General features: G+C 63.2%; 1 protein-coding gene across 1 annotated transcript in view; it reads left to right on the plus strand.

Annotated features, from left to right (window-relative positions):
- The window catches only part of SCUBE1 (signal peptide, CUB domain and EGF like domain containing 1), a 133,659-nt gene that overhangs the window by 87,453 nt on the left and 29,696 nt on the right, over positions 1 to 16,510 (plus strand). The window contains exons 8-9 of the mRNA XM_029954109.1: positions 829 to 918; positions 15,314 to 15,430. Coding sequence (XP_029809969.1) covers positions 829 to 918; positions 15,314 to 15,430 — 207 coding nt within the window. The remainder of the gene's footprint in view (positions 1 to 828; positions 919 to 15,313; positions 15,431 to 16,510) is intronic.

Consider the following 16,510-nt stretch of genomic DNA (forward strand, 5'->3'; position numbering starts at 1 on the left):
CTCGGGCACCCCCCTCGGGAGCGAATGTCCCCGCACACCTCCCCCCAGCAGGGGACCTCCCAGCAGCTCACCTCACGTGCCCCTCCACGGGCAGCATCTGGGCACAGCGTCCTGCCCGGCGCCCACCCGTCCGCCCGCCCCTCCGCCCGCTCCTGAGCTGACGGGCCCGTCTGCGGCCCCGCGTCACGCACGTGAATGTCGCGCTCTCGTCCTCTATAGACAAGCAGGCAACCAGCGCTGCCCCACTCGAGCCCCTGGTTCTTTCTGTCTGTCGGATGGAGTCCATCGTTGTGTGTGCGTGTGCGTGTTCCTCTGTGTGTCTCGTTCTTAACTCTGCATGAGCGTTTACACCCTTCCGTGCCCTCGAGACGGGGCATCTGCTGTCCAGGCACAGCCATCACCGGACCTCGTGGCCCTGTCCCTTTGTCCTGTGCCCTGTCCCACGCCTGCCTCCTGCCTGAGCCGGGGGTGTCCGCAATCACGCGTGTCCTCCCCGACTGCTTCCGCGCCCTCGGCAGCTGGGTCTGTCCACTCCGGCCTCAGCCGCCGCCTCTGCTGTTCGCAGATGGGCCCTGTGTCCCGTCTGCACCCCTCGTGTGGCTGTCCCCGTCCTGCGCCCCCCACCCTGCCGCCTCCTCGCCCTGCCCTGAACACGCCACCTCGGAGGTCCCCGGGATTGGCCCCTGGGCGCGGCCACAGCGCCGGCCCGGCACGCTGTGTTGGCTGTCTGCGCCACGCCGAGAGGCTGACTGGCTGGCTGTCTTGGGCCGCGGGAAGTGGGCTGTCATTAACCACCGGCTCCGTGTTTGTCCCTTACTTGTGTTCTAGAGAAGGATGAGGCTGCAATTGAGAGCCCCCAGTTCAATGCCACGTCAGTAGCTGATGTGGACAAGCGGGTGAAACGGCGGCTACTCATGGGTAACACTTTTCTTCCACTTCCTTTGTTGTACTTGCACCTTTGTCCGTGTGCGTGCGTGCGTGCTGCTGCGGAGTGCGTGCTGGCCTGCGGGTGTCCGTGCGTGTGGGGCCCACGTGCGTGTAGGCACGCGTGCCGTGTCCGAGGGCGGGGGGCGCCACTCTAGATGTGAACTCCCTTTTTCCCTGTTCTAGTTTTTACCCTTCGTCCAACACGTGTATTTCTCTGTGTGTTGGGAGCAGAGAACTCAGAGCAGCGTCTCGTGGCCTCTACGGGTAAGGAGACGTTTGCTGTGAGCCCCTCCGCCTACAGCAAACGCCCCCATTTGTCGTCAGGAACCCCAAGACCAACAGAGCAACACTGAGACCCAGAAGCAAGGGAGGGCGTTAGCGCAGAGGAAGGAGTCAGGCAGCGCAGTCCCCCTCGGCCTCCTTGCCAAGGAGACAAGCCGCATTTGGGCCAGAAAAAGACCCATCTAGATCCGGGGCTCGGGGGTCTCCGGGGCTGGCTTGGTAGTTGGAAAATCTGCTACCCAGAGAGGACAGGACCGTTCAGGTCAAAACAAGACTCACTCAGCCCCTTCTGGCCCCGAGGTTCCTGATTCCGTGAACAACCCAGCCTGAGGCGGGCATAAGTGGGCAGCCTTGGCCCGTGTTGTGTTGGCCCCGCTTCAGGCCCCTGCTTGTCTCGAGGGGGCAGGGGTGATGGCGGCGGCGCTCCAGACACTGGCCCCGGGCTGGACCCAGATGCTAGGGAGGCTTGCCCAGACACCCCTGGTGCTGCTCAGGGCGGCTTGGGCGGCCTGCCGGAGTGGCTAGCCCTGGGCAGGGTGAGAGAAGAGGTGGGGGGGAGCACCAGTCTGCCCCTCATTCACTCACACCCCCCCCCCCCTGCCCACCCTCAGTTCTGCCGTGCTGCGCTTGCTGGCCCCTGGGTGGCGCCAGTGCCCCGGCCTCTGGAGCACAGCTGCAGGGTCACTGTCACACCCTCTTTGTGGCACACCAGCCTTGGGAGCCAGGTGGGGGGAGGGGGGGGGCAGGTGGTACATTTCCCAGATCCCAGAGGAGGAAACTGAGGCTCAAGGGGGGTTCTGGCGTGCCCACAGGCACATACTACCATTCACAGCTGGGCTTAGCCCCAAGGTCATGGCTGTATGGGCCATCCTATGTGTCAGGGTCACAAGACCATGAAAGTCAGAGCCTCAGGGTCCCAGAGAGGTCACCTAGTTTCATGGTCCTCATATGGACCACAAAAGAGTCCAGGGGAGGGAGGGGCCTTTCATGCTGGGGACAAGGCTGGAGGCCCACCCTCCCTGGTGGGGCTTTGAGGAGCAGAGGAGACCAGGCTGACAGTGCTCTGTGAATTCTGAAGTCCATGTCAGGCAGGACAGGCGCAGCCCCGTTTCTCCAAGAACACTGGGGTCCAGGGGTCTGGAGGATTCACCTGTGGTCACACGGGCAGACAGGACTTCTGTCTGGAAGTCCCCTGTCCGCAAGCTCTCTGGACAGGGCTGTCTGGGTTGGCCTGGGAAGGGCTGGAAATGGCCACGGGGCAGGCTTGGAAGCCCCGGGGAGCAGGGGTGTCCACGACTCTCCCGGAAGGTAGAACCAGGACAGTGGCAGGAGCTGGGTGCTGGGGATCTAAGAGTTGCCGAGGCCCCACAGCCTCACTGGGAGAGGTGGGCCCTGCTGCCCGTGACCAGAGCCCCAGAGCAGGGTGGGAGCAGGCCCCCAGGTGCCCTGCTCTGCTTCCCCCAGGAGGGTGCCGGCAGGGAAGGGCGGAGCTGATGGGCATCAAGCCTGTGGGTGGCGAGGTAGAGGGAGGGGCTGTGTACCAGCTTTGTCTACTTAGAATCTGTGGATCACTGCTGGGAGCTGGGTTGGGAGGGAAGAAGGGAGGACCTGAGAACACGGGTACCCTCACCCCGGGTGGGGGAGGCAGAGCTGGGGCGGCAGATTGGGGCACTCTGCGCCAGGCATTGGAAGGTGCCAAGGGAAAGGATGATGAGCCCCGTCTCCCCTGAATCCCCACCTGATTATAGAAATCCCCTCCCCCTCCCCTAGAGCCTGCCCCGCAGGCAGAAGAGACCCCTCCCTCCTCTGATCTCCCTACACACTTGACGCCTGGGGCAAGGCAAGCTAAGTAACCAACCTCGAAGGTTCCAAGAAAGGCACCATCTAGAGCACTGGTGAGCCCCTCCCTCGAGAGCCCGTAGTTCTTAGCACCTGTCTCCTCTGAGAGCAACCCCGGGTGGGACAGACTTGGAACTTCAGGCTCTAACCAGTAGCTTTGGGTGAGGATGGCTGCTCCCGGGCTGGATCAGTAGAGGCAGGATGATGGAGACCGAGGGAGGTCGCCAGCCCCGTCGTGCCCCGTGCTGGTCAGAGCATGCCTGGGGCCTCCCGTGCAGAGCCCAGCTCTGTGTGGAGAGTGAGCAGCCTAGACCGTGAGGGGAACCCAAGTTGGGTGAGCACCGTTGGCCGGTGGGAGGGAACACGGGCAGTTTATCCCACAGGAGTCTGTGGCTAATGGGCCACATGAGCCCTTTCAGGTCCTTGGAGGGGAGGGGAAGGACCTTGTTCTGTGGCCCAGGAGCAGATGAGGAAGGCAAGAAACCGAGGAGCTTGAGGGCAAGGTCAGACCCTGCACCACCCAGCTCCAGAGTCTGTGCCCTGACCTCCTTGACCCAGATCCTCGTGGGAGGACAGAGACTAGTGAGGAAGGGCGGGGCTGGAATGCCCCAGAACCTTCTACTAAGAGCAGTGCCCTTTGTAGTCATGGCACAGGGTTCCGCCAGAGCAGGGCACGCGTGCCGCAGTCCCCTGATGGCCGAGATGTCCTGGCAGGGGTCTTCCATCCCTGAGACACCGGTCACCCTCCTGTGTCACAGGGCTCCTTTTTAGGGGGTTAGGATAAGACTGAGCACAGAGTGGCACTCGCTGGCCCTATGAGGCCCTGTGAACACATGCCATCCTGGCCCTGTCTGTGGTGCAGCCGGCAACCTGCAGGTGACACCCCCTTTTCCCTGTCACAGCCTTGGGCCATTCCGGGCTACGAAGCCCCTGCCCCACCCATGGGGTCCCAGCTGCACCCAGCAGTTGCTGTCCATAATCACCCCCGTCACTGAGCCCAGGCTAGGAGTAGGGGCAGTTACGTTTACTCTGAAGAGGCTCAAAATACGTAAGAGATTTTCTATTTACGTTAAAGTCAGTTAAAATATTTGGATTCAAGGGTTGGAGTGATTAATTTCAAATATCTGGCCAACTGGTGCAAAACCCCCGAACACCCAGCTGTTTGCCGGGGGCCCTTGGGCCCCCACGCACTGCAAGACTGACGAGACGCTGTTTGTCGTTCTTGTCCACCCAGGCCTTCTGTCAGTCCCTACCCCACAGCAGGTGGGAGGGATGCGGGTTAGCTTCCTGTTGCTACAAACAGGTTACCGCAATTTTAGTGCCTTAAAACTGCACATCGTCTCCCGTAGGTCCGAGATTGGACTCAGGACTCACTGGGCTAAAATCTAGGGGTCAGCAAGGGCTGCATTTTTTTCTGGGAGCTCTAGAAGCTTCTAGAACCATCCACATTTCTTGATTTGGGGCCACTTCCTCTGTCTTCCAAGCCAGCAGCATTGCATCTCTCTGACCTTGCTCCCACCTCTTTCTCTGACCTCTCCTCCACTTTTAAGGAACCTTGTGACCCCATTGGGCCCACCCAGCTAATCCAGGACAAGCTCCCACCTCAAGGGCCTTAATTAATCACACCCGCAGAGTCCTCTTTGCCATGCAGGGTCACGGGGAATGAAGGCCACGTTAGGGAGCTGCTACGGCCGCCTCCCAGCCAGCCCCCTCCGGTGAGTCTTCCCGCAGCACTGAGGCAGATGTCCCCACTTCACAGATGAAGGTGAGGCCCCAGAAAGGGAATACACCTCGGGACACAGGATCAGCGAGCCCTGTTCTGTGTCTTGGGAACGGCCCAAGGCCGTGACACGGAAACGGGGGTGTCACCCGCAGGTTGCCGGCTGCACCACAGACAGGGCTAGGATGGCGTGTGCTCACGGGGCCTCACGGGGCCGGCGAGTGCTGCCCTGCACTGTGTCTGTCCAAGGCCTGTGGACTGCCAAGCCCAGGGCCCCAAGTCAGAAGCTGAGGCAAAGAGGCCCTCCTCGTGAGCAGCCACTGCCCTCACAGCCAGCCCACTCGGGGTTCCCCCTGAGCGCAGGACGGCAAGGCACCCCGGGCCCCGTGAGCACAACAGTGCCTTGAGCCCCAGCTCGCCTGGGCCTGTCCCAGCCTGCACTCACCTCTTCGCCGCCCTGGGATTGCTAAAGCAGTAGCTGTTTTACAAATGAGAAACTGAGGCCCAAAAGGGCACCAACCCTGCGTTCCCTCAGCCGGCACCCTCCCTCTCCCTGCCCCTCTCCCCCTGTGAGCCAGGCCTCCCTTCCGTTGCGTAGGCATGACGCCAGAACACTTTCACCTAGCTCGGCGCAGGGGGGCGTGTGGGAGTGTGCAGGGCTGCCTGGGGCCCGGCAGCCGCTGAGAGAGTGCCCGCAAGGGGGCCGAGGGGCTGGGGACCCAGAGGCCGGGGAGGAGCAGAGAAATCGGGGCGGCTGTGGCCATGGCTGACAGCTGGGGGGTGCAGACCAAGCTTCCGCAGCCTCATGTAACCATGTGGCCACCCCGAGAGGTCTGGCTGATGCCACTTCCCTCCACACACACTCACCTCCTCCTCCCCGGCTCCCGGCCCCTCTGCCCACCCAGGGGCCGCCCACCTCCCCCGACCCCTGGTTCCAGACCTGCCTGGCACCTGTCACCTGCCGGAAGCCACTGTCCGCCTGTCCCTCAGGCTTGCGCCTACAGCTTCCTGCCCTGGTGGCCCCTGCCACCCACCACTCCCTACCCAGGTGCCGTCTCAGGCAGTTCTCCACGACAGAGGCTTGTCCAGACCTAACTGGACCTTCCTTGCCACCCCCATCTCCACTCCTTGCCCCTCCTACACCAGCATCCTATTTTGCAATAAGCCTGGGACTCCCTGGTTTATGGCAGAGGCCAAGACTATGCCAGCTCCTATGGCCACCGGGGGCACAGCCCAGGGCCTTGCCCAGAGCAGGAGCACCGGGAAGGCTTGTTGGCCGAGAGCATGAACGAAGGCTTCCTGGAGGAGGTGCCTGGGGTTGAGTGGGGCCTCACAGCTCGCTGCTCACACAGGCGTCCAGCTGGGAGAGAAAGGGCAGACGGGCATCCTGAACCCTGGGCAAGCCTGGCAGTGGAAGAGGCAGGGGAGGTGAGAAGACAGAGCAGTTTCCTGGGCTGGGTGCTCGGCAGAAAGCCAACCAGAGGGAGAGGCTGGGCAAACCGTAGGGCCGGAACAGGCACTTTCCCCGCCAAGCTGCAGCCTCCCTGTCCTAGGGACCGAGCTCCAGGCTGGGCTCTGGTGCAGGGAGAGCCAAGGCGGTCAGACTTCACCCCTGCCCGTGCACTGGTGCCAGAGATGACTGGTCTCTGGTCAGCTGGGGACCCTGGCCATGGTCCTGAGCTCCTGCCCTCAGTTTAGCCGCACACACGCACGCACACGGGCCCTGAGGGCTGCTGGAAGGAGGTGGCTCATGGTGACTTGGCTAAGTAGTCAAGGTGGGGAGTGTGGGGTGGAGGCTTGTTAGGCCAGAGGGGACAGGGAACTGGCTGGCCCAGAAGGGAGGCTGAGGCTTCGAGGGGTGTGACTCGCCCCCAGCCTCCCAGCGAGTCAGGCAGAACCAGGGCCCCGTACGTGCAAGGCCCGAGCCTGGCCGCAGGGAGCAGGCCTGACCCCATGCTGCAGAGGCCCAGGGCACTCGCCCTTAAGTCCCTGGGCTGCCTTTGGAGCCTCAGGCCTCACGGCCTTCCCCTCTCTCTGGGCCCCACGTGAGATTTGAATCTGGTTCTAGCCAGTCTGTGTGCCCATCTCCTAAAGTCTAAAAACCGTGCCAGGCAATCCTTCTGTGGGCACAGCTAACACAAGACACGCTTCCAAACGCCACTTTCTCAGCCCCCAGAATGAGGGTAGGGGTGAAGGCAGCATACGGGGAGCTGGGGACATGCTCCCTCCCAACTACAGGTATGGTCAGTGTGGGTGGGCCCTGGCCCAGGCTCTGGGGGCGGGTTCTGTGAGGCAAGACTGCAGATTGGTGGGGGGGGGGGTCCCCACTGCCTTATGAGTGGTGGGGTCAGAGAGAACCTGGCAGGAAACGTGGGCCGAGGCCCAGGTGTTGGCTTTCAGAACCGGCAGTAGACGGGGATTTTCAGACACAGCACGTGGTAGAGAATCCCAGAGCGTGAGGCCAGCTTGCAGTGGTGTGGACGCGGCCCGGGCCAGAACACGTCCACGCAGCTGGAGGTCGGAGGGCGTGGTCCACTGTGTGGGGAGCTCAGAATGGCGTTAGAAAGAGAGTGACGGGGCCAGGTGGCCGGGTGGGATGACCCCTGAGGACAGAAGGAGACCGTCGTCCCCTGTGGGCAGAGGCGGCCGGGCTCAGGGAGCCGAGGGTTTAGCCAGGGTCCGGTGGCTTTTCAGAGGCAGCTATTTGTGGCTTCCCTGGGGGGAATCTACGCTTGGACCAAAGGGCTGGGTGTGGGGTGAGGGGCATCGAACTGGGCACCGGAGCGCCCAGGCTGGCCTGCTGCTCCCCTCGTATGGCCTCGGTGAGCCCTGTCCCCCCTCTGAAGTCCCAGTTCCCAGCCTCTGGGGTCAGGACGAGGACCGCCTGGAACAGTGATGCCTGAGAAAGGCCTCCTCCATCAGAGTGGCCTGCGGGAGCATCGGGGGCCATTCTGAGCGGTTTGCCCACCCCCACCCCGGGCTTTGTGTAGAATGCTTCCTGGTCTGTGGCAGGGCCCCCCAAGCCCTCCGCCCGCCCCGGGACTCCTGCCCTGGAGCCTGCACTCCCACAGCCCCTGCCCTGCACTGGCACAGAAAGTTCCCACCTGGATGGCTTTCCCACTCGGGCAGCTGTGAGTAGAGGAGAGCCCCTGATCCCCCCTGCTCCTCGCTCCGCTCCATCCCATTGGTGTCTGGGCGCACCTGACCCCCACACACTCCCTCTGGGCCTCAGTGCCCCCTCCCTGCAGCCCCTCACTGTCCTGCCTTAACCCTTCGCTAGTTTTCTTGGCCCCTCAGGATTTGGTCCAGGTGGGTCCCAAAGCCTTTTGGGACGTGAGCTCAATGCCCCCACCACCTAATGGCCCACTTCCCCATGTTTTTGCCGGTCGGCGTGGCTCCCCTGCCCTGGCACACTCAGGAGGGCCCTGGAGGGCCAACCCGGATTGTGCGCGGCAGCCGCAGGTGGAAGGCACCCCGGAGAGGGCGGGGCGTCTTTATTTCACCCGTACAATCTTTGGTCCAGCTGCGCTCTGAGTGAACCTGCCCAGGGGCCCTGGTCACCCGACCCCAATGCTGCCCTCTCTCCCCAGCCACCCGGGCAGAGGATGGTCCGCCCTTCCTTGCTGTTTGTGCCACTCCTCACCCACCCTTGCCACCCTCGGGCTTCCCTGGCCGGCGCCAACCAAGGGCAGGCCCGGTGGTGGCCACTGATCGAGGGGCAGCCAGAGCCCAGGGCCTCCTGCATGTTGCCAGGTCCCCCCCCCCCCCGAGGAGGCTGGGGGAGGACGGGGCCTCGCGGTGCTCAGCTAGGCTGTGTCAGCGCCTTAGGAACCACGCGGTCTTGAGCAGAGTTTGGCTGACAGCGATTCTTTCCCATGTGGCATCCTGGCCCAGGCGCTGGAGCCAGACCTGGGCTCCATCCCGGCCTCCCCAGTGACTAGCGTCCTCTCTGGGCTGGGGTCACCTCACATCTCTGAGCCTTAGTCTTCTCTTTTGCGAAGAGGGGGTACAGTCTCTTCTCTGAGGCAGCTTGGGTGAGATGCTCGACGTGGAGGCACGTGGCAGCTGCCTCCCATTCTTTCCACCTTCTCCTCCCCAGGCCACTGGCACTTCTACAGGGCCCTCGGGGTGCCGGCCCCGGCCACGGGCGAGAAGTCACGGCCTGACTGAGCTTGGCAAGGTCAGAGGCGGTGATGCCATAAGAAAGGGGGCCTAGAGAACCAGCAGGTGAACAGGTGCCTCTCGGGGGCCAGCCAGGCACCTGTGGTCCAGACCCCCCGGGAAGTCTGCCCAGCTCACAGGCCCAAGCTCTGGAGAGGGAGGGCGGGCTCCGTGTGCCGGCGGCACTGGCCCCAGGAAGTCACGGGGTGGGTGGGGGAGTCGGGGGTGTGCTGGGGCTGAAGACCCCACCTGGGAATGCAGACGCTGGTGCCGGGATGCGGGGCATCGCCTCCCTCGGCCCGGGGCTGGCCTCTGACCGGTCCGTCCCCGGCAGCCGTCAGGAGTCTGGAACGACGCTCCGCTCTGTTGAGCAGCCTCTGGGCTCAGACCTCGTGCACCTAGACACATAACCGTTCCCAGCAAGTAGCCAGGGTGCCCCCCATATGACAGGTGTGGTGTAGGCTCAGGGGTGAGCAGCCGAGTAGCACCCTGCTCCTGCCAAACTCCCTCCAGGGACGGCTGGGCAGGTGACACTCAGCGCTGGGAGAGCCCTAGCGGCTGGTGGCAGTGTTCTGGAAGAGGGTCTGACGCCCAAATGTCCACGGCCACACGTGGCTGGCAGCAAGGAAGGGTCACCGGCCGGGCCTTCATGAGGCCTCTGTAGAATGGGCACGATCATCCCACCCCCTCCCCCTGAGATTTCCTCCAGGAAGGTACGTGTGAGCCCCCCTTGGCCTGCCCTTAGCACCCTCCCCTTAGGAACCAGAGTAAAGGCGGGCATCAGAGGCCAGGACGCAGGCTCGCGGCCACGGCTCTGCTCCCGCCACCGGCATTAATGCACGTCAGTTGGAGAAACTTCCCCAAGGTCTGCTCACCTCACTCATGGCTGGCCTCGTCCCCGCCCCCGTTGCCACAGGCGGCCAGGCACCGTCCCTCGGGTCCAAAGGGTCCTGCTCTGTGAGCACCAGTGTGGAAACCCCACCCCCACCCACCAGGCAGGCCCATGAGAGGGTGTTGTCCCTGAGACCGTGAACCTGACGGGTCTCCAGAGAACAGCCCCGTGGACGCTTACTCACAGCAAACCGCCTTGAGCAGGGACAGGGCCCAGGCTGGGGAGACGGCCTCTGCCATCGGCCTGAGGCCCGACTCTTCTCTCTTGCCCAAGGGACTTAGTGAAGGAGACCAATTTCACTGTGCCAGGATAGTAAGGGGCATCAGCCTGCTGACGGCGCCCACGACGGGCGACAGGGCTGCCCAGAGGTCAGTGGGGCCCACCTGAAGAGACAGGCGGTGAAGGAGAGCCGGGCCAGTGTTTAAGAGTCCCAAAGTGATGGGAGCCATGGAAGGCTCTGGAACCAGCTGAGGGAAGAGCGATCAAAGGTCAGACAGTCCATAGCTGGGCTGGGAGAGCCAGGGGCTAGCCCCTCTCCCCAGCAGCTTCCGTTGACCTCAGTGGCTTCCAGAAGGACCAGCCCTGGCTGAGGCCGACACAGGTGCTCCCGCCACCAGCGTGAGGGCCGTGCAGGGACAGAGGTCTGGGCTGACAGGGTCTCTGTGGGTCACCGGGCTCACAGCTCAGCCGCCAGATCAGAGCCTCTGGGGCGAGGCCTGACGTCTGCACTGTGGGCAAGCCCGTGGTGCCAGGCCCACCACAGGGGAGAGCCCAGAGCCCAGAGACGGGAGTGTCCTTGGCCTAAAGTCCCACAGCGCCTCGGGAACAGCGTGTGGCCTTGGGGCCTCCGGACTCACATCCGGTTCCCATCAGGGCACGCCACTGCGCCCCTACGCTGTGCAGCACTGGTGCTGTGTGACGATGCCCTCCATGGCCTGAGGTGCCCCCTGCCTTCCCAGCCAGGTGAGGCCCTCGGGAGCGTCCACCCGGCCCGGCGCCCGTGGCTCCAGGCGAGGGTCCTCTGTGCCGTGGGGGCCATCGCAGTCACGCCCCCCCATCCCCGCCAGGCCCAGAGTGGGGCCAGGGCTGGGTCACTGCTCCTTCTCATTTCTCCAGAGACTTACATCTGGTCATTCAGCAGAAATCAGCCCCGTGTGACACAGCTCTGCCGGGGGAGGGAGTGGCTTCCAAACGGAAGCCCAGGACCTGGGAGAGCGTGGGGGGGGCCTCCTGAGTCCTGAGGGCTACGATCAGACTCCTCCCTGGCCCCTGGCCCCCCAGCCACCCTGCGCCAGGGGATCACCCCCAACCTGGGGTTAGAGCAGTGGACGCCTCTGCTGCCCCACGGGGCTGAGGTGTGTGCCAGAGCAGAGACTGTGCGGGGCACACCTGCCCCACGCGGAGCTCCGAAGATAGTTGTCCATTGACTCGGCAGCTCAGACTGGGCGCTCAGACTCCTTGCCCCGGACTGAGGGCCGAGCATCCAGGCAGCTCCGGCCTGAAGAGCGGCCCGTCGTCCAAGCCCAGTGCTGGCCTCCCCAGCTCACGGCTGCTCTGCCTGCGTGTGCCCAGTGCCTCCGGCAGTGTCCGGCCCAGAGCAGGAGTGCCCCAGGGAAAAGACAAAAGACCGGCGGTGGACACACCTAGGGCTTCCCCCTCCTACTAAAAAGGGGTTTGTTCCCAGGGCCTTCCCACTTTAGCTCCCCCTCCACGTCCAGCCCAGCCGCGCGGGGTAAGCGTCCCCCCCATCCCAACCCGGGCACTGTGCAGCTGCCCCGTGGATGCCCCTCAAAGCCTGGCTCTCTGGCCTGGTCTGGCCCAGTCTTCAGTCTGGAGTCCCACAGTCCTGGGTTCAAATACTGGCTCCTCTGAATAGCTGGGTGAGCTGAGACACGGGGCTGGCTTCAGGGGTGTGGGGCCTGGGCGCTGGCCCCAGGCCCTCTCGCCCCACCCCCACCCCCATTGGTTGAGTGCTCTGTTGTCTGTCTTGAAATGTTCAATTTCTGAACAAGGGCCCTTCATTTTTACTTTATGCTGGTCTCATAATACGTGGTTCCCCGGACAAGCTATTTAACTTCCCGGAACCTCCATTTCTCTGCCTGCAAAAGGGGCCAGTTTCTGGGGCCACCGTGAGGCCATTGGATGTCAGTGGATGCAAAGATCCTGTGTTGGCTGTAGAGAGCTGGGCCCTGGGAGGGTCTCTCCTCATCCCTGCAGGGGGAGAAGGGAGGCCCTTGGAAAGACCCAGTTGCTGTCTTAGAGAGACAGGTTCTAGAGAGACGAGAGGGCTCACGGGGTTCAAAGGGAAAGTTCAGATCTCTGGTCCAGCACTGGGGTTTGGCTTGGCCCCCCTCCCCTGCACAGCCCTGAAGGCCTGGCCCCTCCCTCAGCGGATGTGCTTCTGGATGGGCTGTGGCCTCCGTGGGCAGCCTGCAGGGCCACCCTGCCCCCGCCCCCCGCCCCCAGGGCCAGAGGCACCAGGCTGCAGTCCCCAGCTCACAGTTGCTAGTTGCCTCTGGAGTGATGTGGCAGTCCTAGGAGAGGACTGGCTGTCTGGATTCTGCATCCGAGATCTCGGTGGCTAATACCAGGCCTGGGTGGCCTCTAGTGGGGAAACAGAGGTGAGGCGAGGTGCACAGAGATGGAGGTCCCGGGGCAGTGACCCAGGCTGATCACCATCCAAGGCAAGGAACCCCATCAGCAGCTCCTAGGTGCTTGGAAACTCCCAGAGGAAGGGCTCTGAGTCCCACCCAGGCTGGCCTAGCCTATACTTGTAGACTTCGGCCCCTGACCCCTGCTTTATTTTTTTTTTTATGTTTTATTTATTTTTGAGAGAGAGAGAGATCAAGCACAAGTGGGGGAGGGGCAGACAGGGAGAGGAAGACAGAATCAGAAACAGGCTCCAGGCTCTGAGCTGTCAGCACAGAGCCCAATGTAGGGCTCGAACTCGTGAACTGCAGGATCATGACCTGAGCCGAAGTCGGTGCTGAACCCACTGAGCCCCCCAGGTGCCCCGCCCAACCCCCACTTTAGCCCAAAGGACTGGGTGGACCTCGTCGTCATCCCCCTCTCTGTGTGTTTTGTCCTGGGCTGTGTACCCACCCGCAGTGCCACTTGCCCGCCACACAGCCCTGGGCAGGTTTTTTTTCCAGGGGGGGGCAGGAGCACCTCTCAGAGCTGCTAAGAGCCTGGGGCACATGAGGCTTGGAAGGCTGAGTTGGGTCTGGAGCAGGTGCTGTGGGCTGAGACGGTCTATACCCAGAACAGCCCCTAACAGCCTTCCTTGGGGGCCCGGAGCTCCGTGCTCAGGACCTGAAGTTTAGACATCATACATAATCTAGGACAACATAAGCGATTAAAAGTGTACACAGAGCAGGGGGGAGGCCAGAGAGTGGGTGACCCCTCCCGGCCTCTGCCTGCCCAGTGGGTCCCGGGGCCCCGGCGCTCTGGCGCTCTGGAAGGCCAAGATTCCGAGCCCCGTCGGGGGCCCCGGAGACGTGAAGGGCCAACAGGAGCCTGTTTGGGCAGGTCCATTTCTCAGGGACACAGGGCCCAGTGCCCACGCACAGTCCTACCTCCACTACCAGGGAGAGGCCCGGTGGCCATCATGGTCACCGAGCGAGGTCCCAGCTGTGCCTGGACCTTAATTACCTGCCCCTTGGAGAGCAGACACGGCCCCCGGCCCTCTCCAGTGAGGGCTCTCCCACATGAAAGGTGGCAAAGGCACTCGAGGGCTGCGCTGGGTCTTTGATTTGGGGCTGGGAGGCCTCTCTGGTTAGAACCCCAGAAGGCGAAACTGACATTTATTAAGCAACTACTCCCTGCGGGGACCCAGACCAGACCAGTGGCTGTTAAGTGGGGAGTTCATTTGATCTTCACCTTGCCTGGGAGGGTGGCTTGGCCAGGTGTGGGTGCCGAGGACCAGCCTGAGGGGTAGCCTACCTCAGTCACTCAGTGAGTGACACCTGGCCTGCCCACCTCCACTGCCCCAGTTGACAGTCGGGTTAAGAGCAGGCCGTGTGCCGCTCAGAGTGTGGCTCTGGCTGACAGAGGCCAGCCTAGTGCAGGGAAGGGCGGTGGCCTTCTTCCTGCGCCTGGGGCTTTGGAGGCTCCGCGCAGAGCTGGGCCTTGGGACCTGAGCTAGCAGGAGGCCTCCAAGCCACTGGGTCAGCTCTCGGGGGCGGGGAGGCCTGCCTTTCCTTTGTAGTCACAGCGCCTCCTATCACGGTGAAGGCCTTGGCCGATGGTCCTCTGCCACCACCCCCACCCCACCCCCCACCCCCACCCCCTGTGTCCGGGACACTCCGGACGCCACGGCCCCCGCAGATTCCCCACACTCACATGGAAGGGAAAGCCGGATCTCCTCCTCTCACTGCCCTCCCCACCCCCCCACCCCACACAAAGTTGAAGTTCAAAGGAGAGACATCAGAGTTTGGTATAATTAGCAGCAGGGGCTCCTGGCGAGTGGGATGTGTATTGTATTCAGTCATCACCCCCGTGGGAATGCAGACACCACAGAAGGACAGACAGAATAAACCAGTTAGGGGGAGGCCTCAGGGAAAAGGCCCGCGGGACCAGGTGCGCAGAGGAAGCCAAGGCAGATGGGCAGGGGGGTTCGGGTTATAAAAGGTGGGGCGCTTGGCTCTCCAGTTCCCCGCACGGAAGAGAAGAAGAGGCCTACTCAGGCCCGGTTCCCACAAGATCAAAGCACACAGACGCTTGGAAAGAGCTCAGGGGCCTTAGGAAGGGTCCCTCCGCGTGCAGACCACCTGCACCCTGGCGACCCGCCCTGCCACCCCTTCTCCAGGCCTGGGCAGGATCACTCTCACCACACGATGGGCTCAGTGACCCAGGCGGTGCCCCCAGCCACTCCAGGCCCTTTGAATTTGCAAAGGAAAAAAAAAGCACTAGACAAGCTTCGAGTGGACAAAAACCAGATGCTTTGGCTTATGGCTCAGTGAGAGCAGATGTGGAGCTGAGTCCCTCATCGAGGTGATGGATGGCGTGCCGGCTCCGGGAGCCGCCCCTGGAAACCCCACGGCCAGGGTCACCAGCCAGTCCACGCCGAGACCTGAGCGGGAGCCCCAGGGACTGCCAGTCCCCGGGTTTGGAGTCCGAGTCCGGGCAGGACAAGGGTTTAGGAATCTGCCAGTGGGCAGTTCAATACCAGCCCATCTCAACAGGGGCCTCACACAGCAGCGTTGATCCTGTTGGGGGGGGGGGGGCCCTTGACCCGAGCACAGCCCTGTGTCGTGTTTCCCACCCATCCATCACTGAAGTGGGTCCTCACTGGCTGTCACACAGGAATGGCGTCATTCTCCCATTTTGCAGACAGGGAGCCCGAGGCTCAGCGAAGCCCACAGCTAGAGGGGATCAGCCAGAGCTCAAATTCAGCTCTCCTCTCTCAGGAGGGTCCCCGGTGAACGGAGAAAGGGGACGGGGGCTTCCATCCGAGGAGACTGAGCGTCTCTGTCTCTCTCCCCCCCTGCCAGAGACGTGCGCAGTGAACAATGGAGGCTGCGACCGGACCTGCAGGGACACGGCCACCGGCGTGCGGTGCAGCTGCCCGGTGGGATTCACGCTGCAGCCCGATGGGAAGACGTGCAAAGGTCAGCGCAGGACTGCGGCGGGCAGGGGCCCCCCTCCACTCGCCACCAGGGCAGGGGCGGGCCTGCACACTCGGGCCCGGTGTGTGGCCACGAGTGACAGCCAGGGCGGGGGTGGTCCGCAGTCCCGGGGGCCTCAGCTGGAGAGGCCGAGAAGAGGGAGGGCCGGTTCTGGTGCTCCAGCAGGGTTCCAGAGCACGCTGTCGGAAGGTCCTGAGCAAGACGGCGCAGCTCCGCTATCGGAGAAACCGGCTGAGTGCCGCACTGGGCACACGGTGTCCTCCCTCCGGGGCCTCCTAGGCCCAGGGCGATACATCGTGGTCCCCCCAACCCGGGGTGGAATCTGTGGCCATCGCCTCCCCCTCCCCTTCGTGGGAGCACCTGGCGTCAGCACGCCCCGGGGAGGCTTGGGGAGGGCAAATGGGATCGTCTTCTTGTTGCCGTTGGAAAAACGAGGACACTGTGTTCTGTGGCTGGAGCAGTGAAACTGGGGTGGGGGGCTCTCAGGACGAGGGGGGCAGAAGGACCTCCGTTTGCGGCTGGAGATGAGGCTCCGGGAGGGGAGAGTCCCGCAGGAGTGGACCACTCCCAGCTGCTGCAGGCGAGAGCAGGTGGCGCTCTGCTTGGTCCTTCTCCCCCTGCCCCCCACGCTCCCGGATTCACCCCACAGGGTTCTGAGCGCCTCCGGGGGTGCTTGTGGTGTTAGGGGTCCATCGGGAAACAAGACGTGAGAGCTGGCAGAGCCAGAGACTGGAGACAAAGAGGCCCCAAGCACCAGAGTCCCCTGCAGGGGACAGAAGGGTCCCCTCAGCACCTCCCACTTCCAAAATCCATGGGGTGAAAGTACGGACGGCTGGGCTTCCTGTGATTTTAAATAGTCCGAGGTGGGCTTTTCTCGTAAGCCTGTAAAAATAGACGGCATGTGACTTCTCCCTGCGAGCCGCTGTGCTGGGAAGGACCGAGGGATTGTTGACAGAGGCAACAGTCCTTCCTCCCGTTTGTTGGAAAAGAAAGCCCTCGGTAGCCCCCGCTTGGCCCACTCAGAGCCCGGTTGCGACACGTGGACGCAATGCCAGGGCGCCC

The sequence above is a fragment of the Suricata suricatta genome, chromosome 10 (assembly GCF_006229205.1).
Source record: "Suricata suricatta isolate VVHF042 chromosome 10, meerkat_22Aug2017_6uvM2_HiC, whole genome shotgun sequence".
NCBI lineage: Eukaryota > Metazoa > Chordata > Mammalia > Carnivora > Herpestidae > Suricata > Suricata suricatta.